This window comes from Capra hircus, chromosome 18 (genome assembly GCF_001704415.2).
Source record: "Capra hircus breed San Clemente chromosome 18, ASM170441v1, whole genome shotgun sequence".
NCBI classification, from domain to species: Eukaryota; Metazoa; Chordata; class Mammalia; order Artiodactyla; family Bovidae; genus Capra; species Capra hircus.
The window spans coordinates 23,178,898-23,203,553 of NC_030825.1; the positions used below are offsets into that span (position 1 = coordinate 23,178,898).

Sequence of the window (24,656 nt, forward strand, 5' to 3'; positions counted from 1 at the left end):
CGCACAATACCATTATGCAGGGAAATAGTAACTCTTTATTGCTAATGTACATTAGAGAGAGTATAAATTGGCACAGTCACTCTAGTGGGAAATTTGGCAGCAGCCAGTAACGTTGAAGATGCATATTCTCTGACTCAGCAATTCTATTTCTTGGGGATAATTCTTAAAGAAATTCCAGTATACATGTATACAAATGTGTTCCTTATAGCATTTTTTGTTACAGAGAAAAATTAGAAGGCTCAGTTTCCATTGGTTGGGGAATAAATTCAAAACCTAGTAGTTCATATGGAGGAATATTTTTAGCAGTTAAATTGAATAAATTCAATCTATCCATATCAACATTAATCTCATAAACAATATTGAATGGGGAATTCTCTGATTTAGTGATTAAGACTTCATACTCTCACTGCAGGGGGTGTGAGTTTGATAGGGAACTAGGATCCCACATGTTGCAGGACAAGGCCAAAAAACAAATAAAAAGCCATTATTGAATGGAAAAGTAAGTTATAGAATGCTACTTACAGTATACTATTTATATAAAATTTTAAAATCAGACATACAAAAGATACTGTTACTGGGTACATATATAACCACATAGTAAGTGTAAAAACTTGGATGAGAAGGACTCAGACTGTAGAATGATGGTTATCTTTGGGGAAGAAGAGTGAGAAATAGGATTGGGGAAGAGTACAAATGAGAACTTTGGCTGTTTCTATAGAATCTGAAGCAAACATGTCAAAATTTATCTGCTACATTAATCTCTGTTGAATCAGTTGGTACGTGAATGTTGGTTTTGTTCTCTGGTTACTTACTTATTTTATAGTGGATGTGTATTTCATAATTTAAAAAAAAAACTTTAATCTCAGAAAAAGAGATTAGGAAAGTTTTGGATTAGGAAAGATTTGGAAGATGAGAGAAATAAACCGACCTGTGAGACTAAGCTAGTCAGAGTCATGAGTTGTGATTTTATATCACTGTCTAAAAGTAATAGTGAGTTAATGTTGCTTTACTTTTATTTACCTATATTTGTATTAATTATAAAAATCTCACTTTTAATTTTTACTATCAGCTTAATTGAATTTTTTAACAAGATGAAGAAATGGGAAGACATGGCCAATCTCCCTCCACATTTCAGAGAACGTACTGAGAGATTAGAAAGAAACTTCACTGTTTCTGCTGTAATTTTTAAGAAATATGAACCCATCTTTCAGGACATTTTTAAATATCCTCAAGAGGAGCAGCCGCGTCAACAAAGAGGACGAAAACAGCGGTATGTTTTTATATTTGCTAAGCAGGAATACACACTCTTCTGTCTGTGCTACAGTTTTGATCCCTTGGTCTGCATCCCTCAGTTTCTTTTGCTAGTCCTAAGAAATCAATGTGATTTCATAAGTAATCTTTTTTCTCATCATCGTTTCTTGCTTTTCATTTTATGTTAGCTCTGAAGAGTTTAGCTTCTTTCATGTTGCAAAATGTGTGGAGTCTTTGTTCATATAACCTTTCCTTTACGCAACCGACAATGCAACAGCGCGACTGCCGGTGCTCTCACCAGTTAGCCAGCTTGGGTATAGAATTTGATTACGTGATTTTCTCATATTGACTTTTTCTATTATTTTCTACATATTATAATACATATAAACTCTTTATTTGACTTTTATGTCAAACTGAGTAAATTCCCCTGAGAAGGCTTCTCCTTGTATTTGGATGTTTACAACCAGTGAAAAGTAGAGAAATTTGGTTGGGGGAGAATAGCTGAATTGAAACTGTCATGAAATTGTGCTTTTGACTGTGTCTGCAAAGTCTGAAAACGTACTCTGGCTCAATATGTTCCATCTTTCCTGGCAGATAAGAGCAGTTATGGGATACAAATTCTCTACTTTTCTCAGGAAAGTTGTTTCATAAAGTAGAAGTGGAAACAGAACTAGAAAGATGTTGACAAGAAAAGTAGGGGAAAGGGAGTTATTATAATTGAATGAATAAAGTTTGCTTCTCTTTCAATATATAAAAATGTTCCCAAATTGTGATGGATGTTTATAGTAAGTGAGCATCTTTAAAAAATAGAACAATGTACATTTTTATATAGTTGACCCCACTGCTGTGGAAGCAGCCAGTCTGGTTTGCTTGCAGTTTTGGGGAATTACCTGTTTATAATGAAATATTTTAAAGTTTGGATAGAAGCTTCTTTCTGAGTCTGAATGAGCTGATATGATCATTTATAGAAAAACACAAAGTATCTTCTTAGAGTGTTGCAGAAAATGGTTTCAGATTGTATTTGCTTTGATATATACTATTACACATATATATTATCAGTTCAGTTCAGTCGCTCAGTCGTGTCCAACTCTTTGTGACCCCAGCATGCCAGGCTTCCCTGTCCATCACCAACTCCCAGAGTTCACCCAAACTCAATGTCCATTGAGTCGGTGATGCCATCCAACCATCTCATCCCCTGTCATCCCCTTCTCCTCCCGCCTTCAACCTTTCCCAGCGTCAGGGTCTTTTCAAATGAAGCAGCTCTTCACATCAGGTGGCCAAAATATTGGAGTTTCAGCTTCAACATCAGTCCTTCCAATGAACACCCAGGACTGATTTCCTTTAAGATGGACTGGTTGGATCCCCTTGCAGTTCAAGGGACTCTCAAGAGTCTCCTCTAACACTACAGTTCAAAAGCATCAGTTCTTCGGTACTCAGCTTTATAGTCCAACTCTCACATCCACACATGACTACTGGAAAAACCATAGCCTTGACTAGACGGACCTTTGTTGACAACGTAATTCTATAATATATATTATAGAATTTTCTTAATTATGTATGTATATATATTATATTGCTATATATACTATATTGGAGAAGGAAATGGCAATCCACTCCAGTATTCTTGCTAGAAAATTCCATGGACAGAGGAGCGTGGCGGTACAGTCCTTGGGGTTGCAAAGAGTGGGCCACAACTGAGTGACTGAGCACATACATATTATATTAGGTGTATATATTACTTAATTCTAATTAAGAAAACTCTAACCATAATCATAGTAATAATAATTAGTACCATTTACTGAGCATTTATTATGGTGCAGGGACTCTGCTAAGACTTCAATTAAGCATGTATTACTTGAGTTAATCACTGCTTCAGCTCCATGAGGTTGATACTGTTGTTACAGGTAGGGGAACCAAGCCTTTCAAAGGCTAAGTGATCTGGCCAGTGTCACACAGTAAGTGTGGAGCTCTTACTGAAACTTAAAGAGTCTGCCTGATAGCCCATGTTCTTCTTATAAACTGTTCTTTGAAAATTTGTCATTGAATATTTATTGAGAGTTTACCATATGAACTACTTTGTTAGGTATTATGTAGGACACAATTATTAAAACCAAAAACAAAGAGGCCAAAACCCAAACCCCCAGTTACTGTCTTTTGAGAACTTACAGTAAGTATTATAAGGGAGAGGCAGGTATAAATGCAAAAGATAATAGAAATGTAGGACTTCTGAGGCAAAAATAATCCACTCTGTATAAGCCAGTTAGGTAATGTTCCATGGAAGAAGTAGAAACATGTCCGAAAGGATGGGTAGGATTTTGGTAACCATCATTTGGTACCCATTTTGGTGAATTTGGAGAGGTGTTCTTCTATGCAGAGGATGAAGGATGAAAATACCACAGCAGCAAAGAGGAAGTTTCGCTAAGTTGGTTGGTTGTTCCAGGGTTTTCAAGTTACAGAGCCAGTTTTGGGAGTGGCTTAATTTTTTTTCTCCCTTCCAGTGTTATTGAGATATAATTGACATACAGCACTATAAAATTTAAGGAGTGCAATATAATGATGTGACTTATGAAATGATGACCACAATACATTTAGTGAACATTCTGCATCTCACATAGCAATACAAAATTAAATAGAAAAAAACATTCCTTCTGATCAGAACCCTATAAGATTTATTCTCTTAACAACTTGCATATATGAACCTACAGCAGTGTTAATCATACTTATGTTGTACAGTACATCCCTAGGACTTATAGCTGAAAGTTAGAATGGCTTGAGGGTTAAGCCTAAAAGTTTGACTTTTATCTTGGTAGGCGTCAAAGCTACATAGTTTGTCATGTCTGTGGTCGGAAGGCTGCTTTTTAAAGAGGGGCCATGACGTATAACCCTTGCCATCAGCTGGTGAATGAAGCCCTACAGTATGCTACCCAAGGAGAAGTATCTTTTAGCGGATGAGGAAACTAAGACACATGGAGAGCAAGGGTACTGAGTTAATGACAGCGTGGGAACTAAACTCCAGTCTTCAGCTTCTTCTCCTCCAAACACCTTGTAAGAATAAGGATATTGGGATATGGAGCCAACACATGTCTGATCTAAACACTGGCAGAGGTTTTGGTAGAAAAGCCAGTTTAAAACAGGTCTAAAACTCCCTTTAGCAGATGACTTAGCAAATACAACAGGTACTCTTTATTTTTTTCTCCCTCTCCTTCCCTACAACAGTACCTGTAACAGGTACTCTTAATGATAGAAATATAAGGAATTATAGGAAGCCCAGAATTCCCACTGAAAAGTCCTCTTATGGGCCTTCCCTGGTGGTCCAGGGGTTAAGACTGTGCTTCCACTGCAGGGGGCACAGGTTTGATCCCTGATTGGGGTAAGATCCTGCGTGTCATGCAGCATGCTCCCCCAGAAAAGTCTTTTTGTGACTTAATATAATCTGGAATGTCTTTAGAGAGTGAGGGTTTACAGTTCATCAGCTGTGATAGAGGAAAAAAAATTGGTGGACTGTCTGACTGCATGAGTGTGTGCCAAGCTGCTGCAGTTGTGTCTGACACTATGTAGCCCTCCAGGCTCCTCTGCCCATGGGATTCTCCAGGCAAGAATACCGGGGTGGGCTGCCATTCCCTTCTCTAGGGGATCTTCCTTACCCAGGGATCAAACTCATATCTCTAATATCTCCTGCATTTGCTATCAGATTCTTTACCACTAGCACCACCTGGGAAGCCAATCTGACCGTATACATGGGTCTTAAAGCAACATTAGCCTTGCTGATGTCATCTAAAGAGCTACTGTGATTTTGTTCATTTCATTCTTATTTTATTTGTACCCGTATTCTAACAAGGTGCTTTGAGGAGAAGAAGCTGAAGACAGGGTTTAGTTCCCACACTATTGTTAACTCTGTACACTTGCTCTCCATGTGTCTCAGTCTCCTCATTGGCTACAAGATCCTTCTCCTTGGTTATCATATTATAGGGCTTTATTCACCAGTTGATGGCAAGGATTAAACATTGCCCTGCTTTAACGAACTCGTTAAAAAACAGAACTCGTTTTATTTTCTGCCTTAGCTATCTTGACCTGGAACAGCTTCTACAGTTCTTCAGAATTTTTCTTCTGAGCGAGCTTTCCCTCGCTCCCAGCTATCTCCCTACCTGTGTTCGATTGGAGCAGAACTTCTTGCACGTTTTCCATGAGAAATGAATCTGCTGTCACTCCCTCCAGCTGTGGGTTTTGTTTCTCACCTAGTTTACAGTCATGTGTCATGTCTTTTTCTGATTCTTCTGTTATCTCATGACTTTTTTCTCCCCCTCAAGGCGACAGCCCTGTACCGTGTCTGAAGTTTTCCATTTTTGTTGGGTGCTTTTTATATATGCAAAAGGTAAGGAAAGAGTAATATTTATTTCAATATTAGCTTACTTAAAAGTTCAGGTACTACTACTGTCAACCTAAAATGTGTATCAGGAAAAGATGCTCACTGAAAAATTTCTCGAGGATTTGAATCCCACCTTCTTTTTTTTAAGTATTGCCATTTGATAAAGCTTTTGAATTTCTTTTCTTTCTTTCTTTTTTTTCCTCTGATATTTTCTCCCTTCCTCCCTCTGTTTTTTTAAAAAATTATTGATTTATTTATTTTTGGCTGTGCGGGATCTCTGTGGCTGTGCACGAGCTTTCTCCAGCTGTGGCGAGCAGGGACTGCTCTCTCTTTGTGGTGCGCAGGCTTCTCACGGCAGCAGTTTCTCTTGCGGAGCACAGGCTCTAGGGCGCTCCGGCTTCAGTAGTTGCGGTACACCGGCCTAGTTGCTCTGCAGCATTGGATTTCTTTGCAGTGTACCAAATATGGTGCATTAAATGGAATATCCTTTAGTTTTGTTCTTACACAACACCTTCTCCAAAGCATATTATCTCTGAATTATGGGCTGAAAACACGTTAATATGTCTGTGCTTTTGGCTTGGACTTGTGTTTTGCACAAGACATGCCTTACAAATGGAGTGGGACTAATCATTCTCAAAGTAATTTAGATTACTTTTTATGCCTTGTTCAGATAAACATGCTTGATCAAATGCCTTTAGATACAACTTATTTTCACTACCCTCTATTCTCACTTAACCTGCCCAAGGTCTGCGTTCAGTGAAACACATTTTTATGACTATCATTGTCCTCTCTGTGTTTCTATGTAAAAATGCTTCTTAGTAATTTAAGGAAGAAAAGAAAGTACGGTTCCTTAGCTTTTTCTGTAGACTGTGTAGAATGCCTTTGCCATTAAGATAGCCTAATAAAATGCAAAGTTAAAATCAAAGAATTATAGAGCTGAAAGTTTTCTTCAGTAGGAGAGATTCTCACAATTAGGTCAACTTGCCCAATGTGTTAATGTTAAAGAGTAGGTCACTGAGGCCCAGAGACCAGCTGCTGGAAGAAAAGCTAGGATGTGAATCCACATCTTGTAGCTCTTGGTTTCATGCTGGGGGTGTGGGCCCTCCAGCAGGGATGTATCACTCTGTTGGGGTCACTGTGATTGGTCTGATTGTTATAGGTTACAGCTTATCCCCCCTTCCCCGAGCTGCATGCTTGATTGAAAAGAAAAATCTTTCTTTGTCAGAAGTAAGCTCTTGGTGATTTTCACTTTCCATCACACTGCATGTTTCTTTAGTGCGGATGAAGGTGGTGTGATCAGTGGCATGAAATGCAGAACATCTTAAGAGCACATAAACTGTTTCATGATGGTTTGAACATTCGCTGCCCCTTGGCTTACTGTGGCTGGTGTTATATATGATATTAATCTGGGCAGTAGGTTATGGGCAGGTATATCTGACTTAGAGGATTTTTATCTGTTTTATGGAGGTAAGTATTTAGTACTGGTATATAAATTACTGGAAAAGAAGTGGATTGCCCTCAAGTAGGTTTTGGTCTCAGTTGAGCAACTGGGGTGGCATATTTTTGTCTCTATAGTTATCTGAATTTTTAATTTTATCTTACTGTTATTAATTGTCTGTAATTATTTGGTCTGAAGAGCCTTTGTCTACTCACAGTCCAGTGCTGTGATCATTTATGCTTCACTTCAATCTTTTCCAGAAGAGTAGAGCAGTTGGTTTTCTTCAGTTCTTGATTTCATTATTTGGGGGGGGGAGGTGTATTCTTTTATGGGCATCTTTTTCATGACTTTGTGTGCAACAGTGGGCATCCCAGATGATCTCATTCCTGATAAATAAGCCAACATTTGCCTGTTATCTTTGTTGACTTCCAAAGGCAAGTACATACCAGTGACAAGTTTGGGCTTGTTGTCATGAAGGGCTTTGTGGCCTGAAGACCATTAGGCACCACTTCCTGTTTTACATGATATCCCAAGTCTTTAGTCAGATTATCTTTGTTGACTGAAAGATAAAATATTTCACAAAGTGGGATTTATTTCTAAAGTCAGGATTCGAAAGGTAGACTCTGTCATGTTAGGAGAGTACTGGAATTTAGATTCTGATCTTTAGGGGCATTTAAGTTTCTTGTAAGAAGTTACTGCTGCAGGTTTTTTCCTTCTGTGGCAAGTACACACCAGCGACAAGTTTAGGCTTGTCAGTGTGATGGGCTTTTTAATTTGAAACTGGTAGGTACCACTTCCTGTTTTACATTTGAGGAATTGAGTATATTTTAATATTAAGCATCTTTATAGTCAAACCAAGCAAGTTAGTTTGGTTATATCAATGCAGAATTTAACCTATTAATTATCATTTGTGTTTTTGGCAACAGAAAAATATTTTTTTCTCTTTAATTCATTTAAATTGATTTGTTGAAATGTTTCACCTATTAAAAAAATGAATTTCTTATCCTGATATGCTGAGGTAAGTGGTAACTTTCTTTAGAGGAAAGAAGGAAAAAAGCCTGAAACAAAGTAGTATGAGTGTGTGTTTGTATTTAGTGTGAAAACGTCGAAGTTTAGAAATAATTCTTCAGATGTATGTTAGCTATTTAGATTGAATTAATCTGTTACTATGAGAATGTAAAGTCAACGTGAAGCATATATAAGCAGTGTTTAATGAAAGGAGGGATATGCTTAAAGATACAAAATATCTAGAACTATGTTTTAATTTCTAAGAATGACTCTTTTAACTGCCTGTAAAAACCTGTTTTCAATGTTAGAGATAAACTAGAACTACAAAAGTTATATGTTTCTGTGGGTTTAGGTTTTGATTTAGTTTTTTCTCTGTTACCAAGCATCAACAGTTATTCCGAGGATATTTGCTCTAGAACTGAAATATCTTTTATTGTGATCCTGTTGCGTTAGTTTGTATGAGCTTGTATTACTACATCAAAAAGCATTGAACTATTACTGTTAGGAGTCTGATTTATGTATGATTTATACATATATGCTAAAAAATAATTATATTAATAATTTTTGAGCTTTTCCCAAATAAATATTTATACCAATTTTCTTGACAGAAAAGTATTTTCATATACAACAGTTTCTTACAGCTTGAGATAATTTATGAAGTTGTATTCAGGGTTTTCAAAAGAAAAACCAGTGAAAGTAAGTTTGGACAGGCATTTAATAAATGCTTATTTAACAACTGTTAAGTGAATGGTATTTTTAGTGAAGTTTTGGGTTTTCTTAAACTCTTAGAAATTTATTAAACAATTAGTAATATTTCAAAATGTAAATTTGCCAAAACACTTTCTGTAGCTCTTGAGTCAGCCTTGCATATTGTTGTATAGTGTCATTTTAATTAAAGGAAGAGATTATTTTTATAATATTGTAAAGTTGATGCAAATTTGACTCTCTAATTCTTTATAATCCAATAGGTAATTTTCCCATGATTAGTGATGATTTGGTTAATTCTTATCATCTTCTGCTGTGTGCTTTGGACTTAGTTTATGGAAATGCCCTTCAATGTTCCAATCGTAAAGAACTTGTGAACCCTAATTTTAAAGGTAAGTTTGTAAATCAGGGACTCAGATGACTCACATGTCTACACTATGTTTACTCTTGGGGGTTGTATACATAGTACAGGTTTCCTAGCATCAGAGAACATAAACGCTTTCCCACGCTTCATCACCATAGTTATCCCAGAGTACTTAGAACTAGGAGTTGAGCTCTCTGTAAAAATATTTCTAGAAAGAGGAATCGCAAATATCACAACGTTTTAAAAGTGTTAGATGACAACTTTAGAAGTTTCTGAAATATATACTCAATGAGAAGAAGGAATTTAGAAATCTGGAGTAGCAATGATGACATTCGAGCCGACAGTGATTTTGTGCGATGGCAAGTTTCATGCCTGACACACAGGAGGAGGTCAAAGAAGATTTGTTGAAAGATTTATTCATTCAAGTATTTTCTACAGAAGAGGAATACCTATGGTTCTAAAATAATTAAAATGCATTTTCAACTCTGAAAGGTGTGTGGAAAGGATTGTTATTTTGGTAATGCATTTAGCAGGCTTTAAGGTGTAGAATTTCTATGAATGATATACAGTAAAAGGCCGAATTATGATTTATAAAGCAAATATTTAAAAGGTACTTATTGAACTAGTATGTAATGCTCTTGCTGCTGGAATAATACCTTGGTAGGATTCTGAGTTGGAGAAGGAAATGGCAACCCACTCCAGTGTTCTTGCCTGGAGAATCCCAGGGACGGAGGAGCCTGGTGGGCTGCTGTCTATGCGGTCGCACAGAGTCGGACACGACTGAAGCGACTTAGCAGCAGCAGCAGCAGCAGCAGCAGGATTCTGAGTGATTGTCAGTTTTGAAGTGGTTATGATTAGAATTTCAACTTGTCTGACTCACAAGGTAGATTTTTAAAGTTAGTGGAGTTAATTACTTCAGTTGCTTGTGGTTTGGTAAGTCTAGTGTTCTCTGTATTCTGTTCTTTCATTTATTTTCTAACTCCCTTTTGTGTTTCTATATCGCTGGTTCCCTTCATTTTTCCCCTCTTCTTTTATTTATTATTTGTGGGGGTTTTTTTGCCTTGCATTGAGTCTAGGGCAAGAAGGGCTGTAAAGTAATATAATAAAAACATCTAATGTAATTAACTCAAAGTATATAAAGAGTATGTGCTTTGAACAATAACTTTTCTATTTGACTTTTTTATTTGAATGTAACACTTTTTTTTGCAAAATTTAATTTTTCTGTTTTGTAGATATTATAGTAGTATAAAAAATGTATTTTTAGTTTTTCTTTTTTAACTCTCTCCAGATAACTGAATAACTGAAATCTTTTGAGTCATAATAAAAGCTTTACTTCTATTTGCTATTTTTGAAGTGTATTTAAACAGTTAAATTAGCACCTTACACTATTTCCTATACACGCATGTGCTAACAACTCATGTGCTGATTAGACTCTGTGTTATTTATATCTTAATTTATTACAGTTAGGCTTGTTGAATGCTACCTGATATCTCTGTTCTGTGCTTTTACCCATCATAGGTCTATCTGAAGATTTTCACGCTAAGGATTCTAAACCTTCCTCCGACCCACCTTGTGTTATTGAGAAACTGTGTTCCTTACATGACGGCTTAGTTTTGGAAGCAAAAGGAATAAAGGAACATTTCTGGAAACCTTATATTAGGAAGCTTTATGAAAAAAAGGTTTGTAAGTAGAAAGAAATGATTTGAAAATATTTTCTGGGTGAAGACTTGATTTAATATGACTTAAGGATCTTTTTTTCATCATAGCTCCTTAAGGGAAAAGAAGAAAATCTTACTGGTTTTTTAGAACCTGGGAATTTTGGAGAGAGTTTGTGAGTACTTCTGTTATAAAAAGTGTTTTCATACTTTATGTGCTCAGGAAACATCAGTTTAATATTTTTATTGTTTGTATCCTGGAAATTTAGAATATGTTTTGTGGCAGAATATAGGGATGCAGTAAAAAATCCTATCAACTCTTACTTGAAGCACGTGTTTTGAAGTAGTTGAAAATTGTGCGGCTGTTCTTTAAAGCTCTGATAGTTAAATTTTGGGATCATGATTTTTGAAAGAAATCCTTTTGGAACTACCCAGGTGGCGAATGGTGCTGTGGAAGCACTGAGGTCTTCACAGGTGCCTGGGGCAGCCGGGAGAGAGAAGTCGGCTGGCAGCTTGGTACAGGGCACCCACCCTGGAATACTGTCAGCAAAGTACACTTCCTGTACAAGGCATGAGTGTAGTGGAGCACTCCTGCATTTCTATACGCCTCAGTTTTTATCTTGGTGATCCCACTAAATTTAACTTTCGCAGACTATTAGAATTTTTAGTAAATGAAAACAGTGGAACAGGCAGCTGCACACAGCTTCAAATGGCAGCTCTGCGAGCGTGCATTTTGCCTGTTTTCCCCTCTAGTAAAGCCATCAGTAAAGCCTATGAGGAGTATGTTTTATCTGCTGGGAATCTGGATGAGCGGATTTTCCTGGGCGAGGAGGCTGAAGAGGAGATTGGGACCCTCTCAAGGTGCCTGAACACTGGCTCAGCAACAGAGACTGCTGAGAGGGCGCAGATGAAGAGCATCCTGCAGCGGCACTTTGACAGGGTGAGCCGGGCCGGGCCGGAGGGGCAGCGCGAGCAGGCGGCCGAGGGCCTGCTTTATTCTGGCAGTCGAGTGTGCATGCGCGCTTTGCTGGCTTCCAGTACGAAAAAGAAAATTCACGTCCTACCTATTGCAGTTGAGAAGGTTATCTCTGTCTTTATTATTTTAACTTTTGTTGACATTGATTTTCACAAGTTTTGGTTAGACCTGCAAAAAAGAATTTAATATAAATGTCAACAAATGCCTCATGCTGGTTGTTGGTGTTGAAAAGATGGGCCAGGGATATACAGCTGTTACATACTGAACATAGTAGGCATTTCGAAAATGTTGATTGACCCGAATTAGTACCTTCATCTAAGACACTAGGGAAACTGAGAATCTGTAGTCTTTCAGAAAACTCTCTTAAACTGAGTTTCAGGATCATGTGTTATTTCAGGCAGGATGACGGAGACTGAGAGTTTCCCTTCTGTTGTGTGGTGTTCATAGAAAATAAGCAACTTCTGACAGGTACTTCCAGAGGCAGTGTGGCTAATTCCAAGGGGTAACTCACCTGTAAGACCAGACTCAAGGCTGGTTTGCTTTTTTCATTCAGCAAATATTCTCAAGATATTTTATATACTGGGTTGTATCCTAGACACTGGGACTACACCAGTGAACAAAACAGCTATGAATATCCTGTTTAATATTCTGATGTGGGGAGATGGATAAGAGATAACCAAACAAGTAAATATATAGTATATCAGATGATGATAAATGAAGAAAACTAAAATAGAGTAGTAGAACAAAGTATTGAGGAGAAGAGAGAATGGGTGGGCCTTGGGCTCCTGGGTGTAGATAGAGTGGTTGGAAAAGGCGTCTCTAAGGAGGTAGTATTAACGCGGACCTGAAGAAGGTGAGGAAGCAAGTTATGGAAACAGCTGGGGAATGTATTTGAAACCAAGACAACAGCAAGCACAAAGCCGTGAGGTACAGACATGGTTGGCTTTTTAGAGGAACGGTGAGTGAGAACACCAGTGTGGTAGAAACTGAATGAGTGAGAACTGAAGCGGGGTGGACCAAGGGGACAGGCCAACCGTAGAGGACTGTGAAAGCCATGGGAAGGTGTTCACTTTTGCTCTGCTTGAGAGGAAAGCCGAGGGGAAGGTGTTGTAGAGAGCAGTGACTGATGGAATCTGGTTTACATTTTTAAAAGGGCTTGTGAAGAGGTGGGATGGGGCAGGGGTGGGAGTAAGGAATTAAGAGGCTATTGCAGTGATTCTGGTGATAATTCATGGTGTCTTGAATCAGAGAAATGGTTGTATTTGGGCTCTGTTATGGAGACAGCATCCACAGAATGGCTTGGATCTAGGGTGTGCAAGAAAGAAAACAGTGAGGACTCCAGTTGGGTGCATGGTATAAAAGCTAATGTCCTTGCAGATGTCTGGAAGGTCATCAGTGATCTAGCCCTACTCCCTCTCTGAATTCATCTCTCACCACCTTCTTCCTCACCGTTTCCACTCATGTCACATTAACCTCCTTTTTCCCTCTTCAGATATGCCAAGCCTACTTCCAACTCAGAGCAAGCTGTTTCCTTGGCCTATGGTGTGTTTCTTCAAGATACTCATGTGGTTCACTTGTTCACTTCCTCCAGATCTCTAATAACCCGACTACTATACAAAATAACAACCACCAGCATCCTCCCATACCTCAAGACTTCCTTTCCCACTTACTCTGTGATTAGTGTTAGTATTAATCACTGTCTGATGGTTGGTAGGTAGGTAGGAAGAATTGTTTATCTGAAGATGATAAAGACAGAAGGAGGAAGAGGGGAAGGAAGGATAGATGGATTGTTTATTATCTCCTTGCATTACAGTCTAAGCTTCATGAGGTCTGTGACGAGTGTTGTGTTCAGTGCTTGTAGGCATTACATAGTTATTTACTACTGACAGTTACTGAGGGGAGAAAGACCGAGTCTAGGAGGGTAAAAATCAAGAGTCACAGTTATGAGCATGTTCAATGTGAGATGTCTCTTAGACATTCTAGTAGAGGAGCTGAGTAGGCAGTTAAGAGATATACAAGACTAGGGCTTCCCTGGTGGTCCAGTGGTTAAGAATCCACCTGCCAATGTAGGGGACACAGATTCAGTCCCTGGCCTGGGAAGATTCCACATGCTGTGAACTAAGCAACTAAGCCCATGAGCTGCCACTACTGAGCCAGCATGCCTAGAGCCTGTGCTCGCAACAAGAGAAGCCACCAGAATGAGAAGCCTGAGCATCACAGCAAAGAGCAGCCCCCACTTGCTGCAACTAGAGAAAGCCTGCACACAGCAACAGTGACCTAGTGCGGCCAAAAAAAAAAAAAAAGATGAATAAATCCTTATTAAAGAGAGAGATGTAAGACTAGCGTTGATAGCAAATGTAAAGGCCATACATACAAGTACCCGTGTATGTGCACTCAGTCGTGTCTGACTCTGCACCCCCACGGACTGGAGCTTGCCAGGCTCCTCTGTCCAGGCAAGAAGACTGGAGTGAGTTGCCATGCCCTCCTCCAGGGGATCTTCCCAATCCAAGGATCAAACCAGCATCTCTTATGTCTCCTGTATTGGGTTCTTTACCTCTAGCGCCACCTGTGAAGCCCATATGAAAGGACTTCACACACACCTATACCTAGAGTCATTAGGATACAGATGGCTTTTAAAGTTATGGAATTAGGAGAGGTTACCTAGTAGTATGAGTTGCTGGGCAATAAAAGAGGTCTAAGGAGTTAAAGACTCTTCTTGATCAGAATGCACAGGAAGTTTTAAGCTAAGAATTTAAACGGGGCTGCCAAGAAGCCCCGTGCCGACCTTGAGGACTGTGGGCAGGAAGTTGTTTGTGGTCGTCTTACCTCGTTTCCTTTGTGGAAGCACTGCTGCCTGTAGGCACGGTGGTGAGATGCTGCTGGCTGCTGTCACTTCTCCTTCCAGAAAGGCTCCGGGTCATACACAGGGAAGATGGTGACTGCAAGGAGAGCTGCTCAGGGACTCCCCTGGTAGCCCAGGGGTTAAGACTCTGTGCTCCCAATGCAGGGGGCCCAGGTCTGACCCCAGTGCTGCAACTAAAGAACCTGCATATGGCAACAAAGATCCCAAGTGCGGCAACTAAGAACTAATGAAGCCAGAAAAAACAGCTGTTAAGTACTGAGAGAAATCTTCTGAATGTAGTTAATCAACCTAGATCATCTTATTGACCTAAAAAAGTTATAGAATTAATTTCTTTGAAGCAGAGTGGAAGTCTTTCCTCTACTTTTAAGTCACAGAGAAAGCATGTAGATTTATTTCTGTATAGTGGATTTCTGTGTTTTTCTGTATGTTGTGGAACTCGAACAGTTCTGTTGCCAGGTAAAATTTTTGGTGGGTGTTTTTACAGCTATCTCTGGAATAAGTACATTTACTACATAGGGGAACATAGTCTGTCTTGAGTATTAAAAAATTCTTAAGCTATCTTAACCTTTCAGAGTTTGTTGGAAATATAGAAAAAGATATTTTATTAGACTGTGTATTCATACTTAAATTCTTTGGCATCAAGTTGTATCTTTTTCATTTTTGTGTTTAAGAATTTCACTTGAACTTATTTCTCTGACGGTCTGTCTGCTTTAGGGGGGACGCCTATGATAGATTCTAGAAACTAAAGGAGGGGCAAGAAGACTGCAGAAGGCTCTTCTGCATCAGGCTGTGCTCTGCATCTAGGGAGGCTTGCTTTATCCTCTCTGTGAAGCAAGATTTGATTATTCAGAGGGGCTTTTGTGAAGTCATGGATTTCATTTGGGCCAGATTTAATTCTCAGCTTTCCTTTGTAAGTCTTTGAATAATTACAAAAATAACAGTAGATAGGAGTTATGAAATTATGTTTGTCAGAGATAGCCTTAATATTTTCATGCTTCTTTTTGCTTTCAAGTTAAGTTTTGAAGGAGGAATAATAGGGAACTATGCCTTATTTTAAACATTAACTTTTTTTTTTAATCTGTGCCACATGGTGAGGCTTGTGGGATCTTAGTTCCCAACCTGGCATTGAACCTCTGCCCTTGGCAGTGAAAGTTCAGAGCCCTAACCACAGGACTGCTGGGGAATTCCCATAAATATTTTTTAAGAGATAAACTGCTTGGTTGGCTAAAGTATTGATTGTCCTATAACACAATTTCACATGGATAGTGATGTCTCTTAGTGGTGTTATATTTAAATTCCAAGAAAGTGGTGACATTTGAATCACTAATATTTACCAGTAATGTAAAGATAAAGTCTGATTGGCTTGAATTCCCATTTATGAAGTGACTGGCAGTCTCTTTGACCTGAAATACTGTCCCTTTCCCCCCTTTAGTCTAAAGCACTTAGAGTCTCCACACCACTTACCGGTGTGAGGTACATTAAGGACAGCAGCCCTTGTGTGACTCCAGTTTCTACAGCTACACACAGCTTGAGTCGCCTCCACACCATGCTCACCGGCCTCAGGAATGCACCAAGTGAGAAGCTGGAACAGACCCTCAGGTTAGTCTGAGCTCTTCGTGCCTTCTAAGACTTGGTTGTTGACTGTCTTCCAATGTTTTATTTTAATGTTTTGCCATTTGTGCCTTAATTCACCCACTGATAATTCTATATCAATGTTATGCTCAGTTCTGTTGTTAGTCCTTAGAGGACAGAAGAGGTATGAATAGAAAATGATCCTTTTTTCTCAGTATCTTAGTCCATTTGGGCTGCTATACAGAATATGGTAGACTGAGTATTGGTGGCTTAGAAACAACAGAAGTTAATTTCTAACAGTTCTAAAGGCTGGAAGTCCAGGCTCAAGATGCAAACAGTCAGCGTCTGGTGAGGACTGCTTCGTGGTTCATAGACAGCTGTGCTTTTGCTGTGTCCTCATGTAGCAGAAGGAAGAAGGGAGCTCGCTTGGGTTTTCTTTATAGAGGCTCTAATCCCATTCATGAGGACCGACCCCCTCATGACCTAATCACCTCCCAAATTCCCCACCTCTGTACATTACCCTTGGGGATTAGATTTCAATACATGACATTGAGGTGGGAGTGGGAGTGGAGCAGCTGCAAACGTTCAGTCCATAGCTCTCAGATTTTCTTAAGCAGAGTTCAGGAGACAGTAACTAATAACACTAGATACTGTGGAATAAGACCCTACCCTATCTACCATCAGTTATTCTACCTTAAGATTTCAAGGAAAGAGGGATCAGTGAAGATGGGCATCTGTCAAAGAACTTCAGAATAAGGACTGAATCTGAGCAAATTTCTGAAGGGTGGGTCACATTTGAAAAGATAGCCAGTTAGATTCACAGCCAATGTAAAACCACCATAACTTTTCTAAGTTCCATATAACACCCTTAGCCTGGAAAGGCAGTCAGCTGCCTTTAATTCCTTTGATCTGTCTGATACTAGTAAGAGTATCAGGGAACTTTAGTGGAAAACACAATAGACTGAATTTCATTACCTGTGCATAATTTTTAGCAAATTTATTTGACAAAATTACCTTCAAGACTGCTTCTATTCCTGAACATTTATGATTTAATGACATAGACCCTATGGGAGACCATTTAATTTCTGGCAGTATAGTATAAGAAAGCCCTGTATAAGCATACAGTAATTTCCCACTCATAGCCACACATATTAAATATCAAGGCTGACTAGTTTTCCTGTACATTTTTATGAAGTCTACTTTATTCATAAACTGAATTGTGATTGACACCCAGTAGGCTTTTTCTGTATGACCTCTTCCTAAGTCATATTGCTCAGATGAATCTTGTTTACCTAGAATTCAGAAGCATTTTATAAATACATTTTGGAAGGCTGTCAACCTCTGTGTCTTCCAGATCTCCTTGCAGTCTCTAACTAGGTGTAACAGCTTCTTTAATCTTAATTACCATTGCTGCTGCTGCTGCTGCTAAGTCGCCTCAGTCGTCTCCGACTCTATGCAACCCCATAGACGGCAGCCCACCAGGCTCCCTCGTCCCCGGGATTCTCCAGGCAAGAACACTGGAGTGGGTTGCCATTTCCTTCTCCAATGCATGAAAGTGAAAAGTCAAAGTGAAGTCGCTCAGGCGGACATGACTGAGCGACCCCATGGACTGCAGCCCACCAGGATCCTCCGTCCATGGGATTTTCCAGACCTGAGTACTGGAATACCATTAGTGGGGTTAAATATTGCCAGTAGATACTAGGTAGAACCAAAGATTCCTGTTGTTGTAACCTCTGTGTGTATTCATAAATAAAATTCTGCTTACATATGATATTCAGTAGCCATTAGTATCAGGACTATAATTGATTTTTACTTCCTTTGTAATTTTCTAAACGTGCTGCATTTCTACAATGAATATATATGTTTATGATCAAGATAAAAACATAGTTATTACAAAAGCCCACATGGTGATCATTTATATTATGCTTCTGAATCGAACATATAGTGCCTTTCAAGTAAAACTAGAAAAATCAATGAAATAAACTTCATTTTGGAGGAAAAAATGTAGAATGCCAGTAATGATTTATATGACTTTGTTGTAGTATAGATTATATAACCCTTCATTCTGTTTTCTTCCAGGAGTCCTTAATAAGAGTTGTGCTGCTATCTGGGGAAAGAGTTGAGGGCAATTTTGTTTGTCAACAGTGATTGCAGATGTGTAGAGTAGGTGGGGGCCAGTCATGTACATCAAATGGGCACTGGTCAGAGTTGCTCCATGGAATAAATATTTTTCATTCAAATGGTAATACTAACAGCTTTGATAAGGAAGTATGGGATTGCCTGGATTAATTGGGATGTGTATAGTTTCTGCTCAAAGTATTTGATATTTACAGGTTAAAATTACTCTGAAATTCCAGAGTTGTAAACAGTTTATCACTTTGTGACTTGGCAAGACCCTTAAATAATTTCTTCTTCTTTGTTTAGGTCATGTTCCAGAGATCCAACCCAGGCTATTGCCAACAGATTGAAAGAAATGTATGAGATATATTCTCAGCATTTCCACTCAGAGGAGGATGGCAGTAATTGTGCTAAAGGTAAGGCTTAATATTACCCATGTTGTTCTCATTTTTGAAATTTAACTATTAATATGTGGATTTCTTTCTTGGAAACCGAGTCAGAAATTGACTCTAGTCTGAGGGCCGCAATACGGATATCCAACTTTTCTGTCAACCTATTTCTGGGCTACTCTCAGTTCAGTTTAGTTCAGTTCAGTCGCTCAGTCGTGTCCGACTCTTTGCGACCCCATGAATCACAGCACGCCAAGCCTCCCTGTCCATCACCATCTCCCGGAGTTCACTCAGACTCACGTCCATCGAGTCAGTGATGCCATCCAGCCATCTCATCCTCTGTCGTCCCCTTCTCCTCCTGCCCCCAATCCCTCCCAGCATCAGAGTCTTTTCCAATGAGTCAACTCTTCGAATGAAGTGGCCAAAGTACTGGAGCTTCAGCTTTAGCATCTCTCAATAAGAGAGAAATTTTAGATTGATAATCTTTATTATGTTGGACTTCTGGCACTTAAAAAAATCTTTAATTTTCATTTGTAGACTGGATATTACATATAGAACTATAGTGATTCATCATAGCTGTTACCTGCCCAGGCTTGTTTTTGGAGTTGTTTGATGTCATGAAGTATAAGTACCAAATAGTGCAGTAGCAAGCCAGTTACATACCTGTTGGCGTAGAGCTACTCTATTCGGAATTTAAGAAAAGAAAAAAGTGTGATCTTGATGGAGTGCTATTACAGTTTTTATGTACAAATTTTATTTCCAATTTTAGAAAAATTTCAGTGTTGCCATGAAGAAAATGTTAAGGAATCTTAGGGACGGTTGAAATAGTAGCTCTGGGAAATACATACATACATATGAAGTGTTGGGGTTGGTTTTTAAATTGTATTCTGTGGGTAGGGGATGGGATAGACCCTCATTTTCCACAATACTTATGTTCTTTGCATGTGACTTTTTTTTTAATTCAGATATTGCCAGCAAACATTTTCGTTTTGCAGAGATGCTTTACTATAAAGTATTAGAATCTGTTATTGAGCAGGAACAAAAAAGACTGGGAGACATGGATTTATCTGTGAGTAAATAACCAATGTACTGAGCAGCACAATAAAATGTAGTTTCCTTTCAGCCCAACCCACCAAGAAAACAGCCATTATTGAAAAAATAATATATAACTTTGAGGGAATAAGATTGTCATCTAAGGAAACTTGTGTTCTGAGCCTCTCATCTCCGGTTGCCCACTTAAGTGTTTCTCATCGCAGCAGGCTGTGTGTTATCACTTAGAGACTCTGTGGGTAATAAGACGCCTTAGTCAAGGTTAACACATTCAGACTTAGCCTTAACTGAGGTTTTTAAATAACATGGAGTTTTAATTCAAGCCTTGTATAGAATAAATTGAGTATTGACTATATAGGAATTTAATGTAAATATTCAACCACTGATCTTTGACTAAGGTAATTTTTCTAGATTGTGGAAGTAATGCTTGCTTTTAATGACCTCAATAAAGATAATTTAAAAATAAATTAACTTTAAATAACATTTTAATGAAAACTGTAAAATTGACAAATAATGGTTCTGACTCTCTATAGCTATCTACAGTGCTTTTATTCTGTATAAAAATATGGCTGTGTATACAATGGAATGTTAATGATAAAACAGAATGAAATTCTGCCATTTGCAGGTGTGGATGGACCTAGAGAATACTAAGTGAAATAATGTCACTTACATATGTAATCTTAAAAATATGCAAAAGAGAAACAGACTCACTGATACAGAAAACAAACTTATGGTTACCAAAGAGGAGAGGGAAGTAGGAAAGGATAAATTAGGACTATGGGATTAACTGTACTAACTGCTATATCCCTGGAGAAGGAAATAGATAAGCAACAAGGATATTCTGTATAGCACAGTAAATTGTAGCCATTGTCTTATATTAACTTATTTCTAGAGTATAATCTGCAAAAATACTGAATTATTACACTGTACACCTGAAACTAACATAACATTGTAAATCAACTGAACTTCAATAAAAATAGTATATGGTTGGTGAAATTTAAAAGGCTGTTTTAGAACAGTTTTTCTTTTTTTAATTTTGAGACATACAGAAGAGTATAAAAATGTTCCTAGATGTTGAAGCTTTGTTTTTTTTATAGGGCATTCTGGAACAAGATGCATTCCACAGATCACTCTTGGCGTGCTGCCTTGAGGTCGTCACTTTTTCTTATAAGCCTCCTGGGAATTTTCCATTTATTACTGAAATATTTGATGTGCCACTTTATCATTTTTACAAGGTATTTTTGAAAATCTGATACTGATGAGGAAATTGTAGAAGAGAGTAACATCTTGTTGTTAGTCATCTAATCCATTTTAATATGGAAGTACATTTCTTCTGTTTTAAATTACACATTTAATAATTTCCACTCTAAATGGGGAGCAGAGAAGAAAAAGGAGAATCTTAAGAACTATATAAATTCTTTTAATATGTATAGACCTATTTTGTATAAAAGTTTCATATGATTCCTCCATTTATCTGATAGTCTTTTAGAATACTTTCTTTTTATAAGGTAAGAAAGTTTATAAAAAGTAGCAAATTATCACTAGCTAATCATGATAGCAACCTTCTTTTTAATTTTATGAAAATTAAATGAAAGTGTCTTTCAGAAAAGAACTTTTCACATGTTATATAGGGGCACACAGTTATAGCACTGATTTGGTTTCCCACTTGATATTGATTTAGTATATAAACTTATCTTAATTCTCATACACTGCTGCTGCTAATTTGCTTCAGTCATGTGCGACTCTGTGCAACGCCATAGACGGCAGCCCACTAGGCTCCTCTGTCCCTGGGATTCTCCAGACAAGAACACTGGAGTGGGTTGCCATTTCCTTCTCCAATGCATGAAAGTGAAAAGTGAAAATGAAGTCGCTCAGTTGTGCCCGACTCTTAGCGACCCCATGGACTGGAGCCTACCAGGCTCCTCTGTCCATGGAATTTTCCAGGCAAGAGTACTGGAGTGGGGTGCCATTGCCTTCTCATACACTAGTCAAAACTAATTTTTATAGTGGCATAGACTTTTCAGTTTTTAAATATCACATTTTGAGTCATGTATCTTAATCTCAGTAGATAGAGCATGTTTTTTAATTTAAAGATTTTTGAAATGTATTACTGTACAAAAGATTTTAGATGGCTCATACCTGCAATTTAAATAAGGTAATGAAATGAAAAGGAGCTGTTTCAAAATAGTATTCTTTAACCTTAATTTTTCATTAATTGACTTCTGTTTCTATAAATATGTAAAAAATATTGAAATATATTTGCTCATTTTGCTTTTCCACTTGAATAATTTTCTGGTTAAAAGTTATTACTAAACAAACCAAGACATTTTGAAACATTTCAGGTGATAGAAGTATTCATTAGAGCAGAAGATGGCCTTTGTAGAGAGGTGGTAAAACACCTTAATCAGATTGAAGAACAAATCTTGGATCATTTAGCTTGGAAACCAGAGTCTCCGCTCTGGGACAGGATTAGAGACAATGAAAACAGAGTTCCCACGTGCGAAGAGGTTTGTGAAAAGATCTTAACATCTTTCTGTGACAAAAAGCCTACCAACATCTGTCCTATTCATAATTCTCTTTCACTGACCACAGTTAAACTTAGCAACTTGCTCATAAGTGTGGGAGGGTAACAGCTGGGTATAATTCGGTACAGTCACCTCTGTATCTACGAGGAAACAAGAGTCAAATGATTAGTGACTGCCCCAAGGTTTTAGTGACAGAGTAAGAATTCAGTGTTCTCTCTTGATTTCCCAATCAAGTTTCTATACTTTAAAATGGTTGATTGTCTAATTCTCTAATGAGTAATGAAGGTTAATTTGTATTTAGTATCCAGTTATTAGGTTTGAATTTTTTAAACCTGCCAGAATTTTTTTTAAAGATTTACTTATTATTTTTTTCGGCTGTGCTGGGTCTTCATTGCTGCACTTGGGCTTTCTCTGGTTGCTGCAAGTAGGGGCTGCTCTCTAGTTGCAGTGTGCAGGCTTCTCGTTGGGTGACTTCTCCTGTTGCAGAGCATGGGCTCCAGGGTGCACAGGCTTCAGTAATTTCTCGGGGGCAAGTGGGATCTTCCTGGACCAGGGATCGAACTCATGTCCCCTGTATTGGCAGGCAGATTCCTATCCACTGTACCACCAAGTCCCAGAATTTTTTTTAAACTCAGTATGAAAGTGAAAAAGATAGGTGATTTTATTTAGGTGGAAAAACTGATGAGCCAAGATAATTTCCTTTTGCCTTAGATTATTATTTTTTGGTGTTTTTTTTTAAAAAAAAACTTTTTTGAATAATGGTATTTCTTAATAGGTCATGCCACCTCAGAACCTGGAAAGAGCAGATGAAATTTGTATTGCTGGCTCCCCTCTGACTCCCAGAAGGGTGAGTGAAGTTCGTGCTGATACTGGAGGACTCGGAAGAAGTAAGTTTAAAATACTAGGGGAAGTATTTTGGGGATTTAAATTCCAACCAAAACTACAAGTGAAGTTATTAGGATATATATAGAAGAAAATAATCCATGCATTATAGTGTCACGTGGATCAGTTAAAGAGCACAGGAAAATGTATGATAAGTATCTTTTAAAATAGATAGAATGCTATATATTAATGTGATTCCTATTTTTTAAGTATATTTTTTCCTATAAACACACAAAAGGGCTGAAATGGAAAAACCAAACCATAAATGATTAGTGTCGGGTAATAGAATTCCAGGTGATCTCTATAAAATTTTTAAGATGAATATCTATCACTTTTAAATTCAGAAGAAGCAGAAAAAGGTTTCTTAAAGATGGAGTCTATGATGTAATTAGATATAGACGAGCCAGTGAGTTGAGAGGACTGAATGGCCTGAGTGTGTTCAGGTTTTTCAATTTTTGACCATGCCTTGCTGCTTGTGGGATTGTAGTTCCCTGACCAAGGACTGAACCAAGGATTGGTGAAATCTCCAAGTCCCAACCACAGATCACAGGGAATTCCCGGGCATGTTTAGCTTTGACTCTTGTCAGTTGAGCAATGCCACCTACCCTGGTTAACATAACAGCATTGCTGGCCCTGAGGTGCAGCAAAGGGAAGTTTTGCTATTCACCTGGTTACAGTTTAGACAGCTCTTTATAACGGTTGCCAAGTGCAACACATACTTCAGATAAAACTACTTTTTTAAAAGCAATTCTGTAAATCCAGAGAGTTCTAAATCCTTAGATGCCATAAGCACTGGCTATAGAAGATCAGTTTTAAAATCAGAAATCTCTCTATGTCAGTGCATTGTCAATGGATATGAATGATCTGTATGAAAATTTCCTCATTTTTGAAAGAGGAGGCATTATGGCTTAACTTTTTCTGCTTGTTATCCACTTTAAACTTCATTTTTTGTACTTTTCCATATTCATGAGGTCTTTTAATATTTTACAAGATAATGATCATAATTTGAAACACTAAAAAAACTGTATTGAACTATAGTTGATTTATAATATTGTGTTAATTTCTGCTATCTAGCAAAGTGACTCAGTTATATATATTTTTTTCATATTCTTTTCTATTATCGTTTAGCACAGGATATTGAATATAGTTCCCTGTGCTATACAATAGAACTTTTTTTGTTTATCCAGAGATAATGATCATAATTAATGTATTCTTCTTAAATCTGCAGCTTTGTTCCAAATGTAAATCTAGTAAATTTGTTTGCTTTTGTATCATCAAGAAATTGAAATGTTAAGCCACAGTCTGTCAGAAATACTATCAATCCTTTTATGACCTCCCTACATATATTTTAATACTTAAAACCCACTCATGTGCAGTTTTTACAGCTAGACATGGAAAAGAGAAAGGGATGATTCTCAAAAATTCAGATTGCTGTGGATTCAAACTTAACAACAGATGAAGCTACAGTGGTTAACAGAGTTTCTGTTTGGGATG

The 24,656-nt window shown here is 37.9% G+C and overlaps 1 protein-coding gene across 1 annotated transcript in view; it reads left to right on the forward strand.

The window, feature by feature from the left end:
• The window catches only part of RBL2 (RB transcriptional corepressor like 2), a 46,446-nt gene that overhangs the window by 7,614 nt on the left and 14,176 nt on the right, over nt 1-24,656 (forward strand). The window contains exons 3-14 of the mRNA XM_018061988.1: nt 1,070-1,270; nt 5,559-5,623; nt 9,032-9,160; nt 10,651-10,811; nt 10,899-10,963; nt 11,541-11,727; nt 16,059-16,225; nt 18,623-18,732; nt 19,671-19,774; nt 20,853-20,990; nt 22,098-22,262; nt 23,056-23,167. Of these exons, the coding sequence (XP_017917477.1) occupies nt 1,070-1,270; nt 5,559-5,623; nt 9,032-9,160; nt 10,651-10,811; nt 10,899-10,963; nt 11,541-11,727; nt 16,059-16,225; nt 18,623-18,732; nt 19,671-19,774; nt 20,853-20,990; nt 22,098-22,262; nt 23,056-23,167 (1,604 nt within the window). The remainder of the gene's footprint in view (nt 1-1,069; nt 1,271-5,558; nt 5,624-9,031; nt 9,161-10,650; nt 10,812-10,898; nt 10,964-11,540; nt 11,728-16,058; nt 16,226-18,622; nt 18,733-19,670; nt 19,775-20,852; nt 20,991-22,097; nt 22,263-23,055; nt 23,168-24,656) is intronic.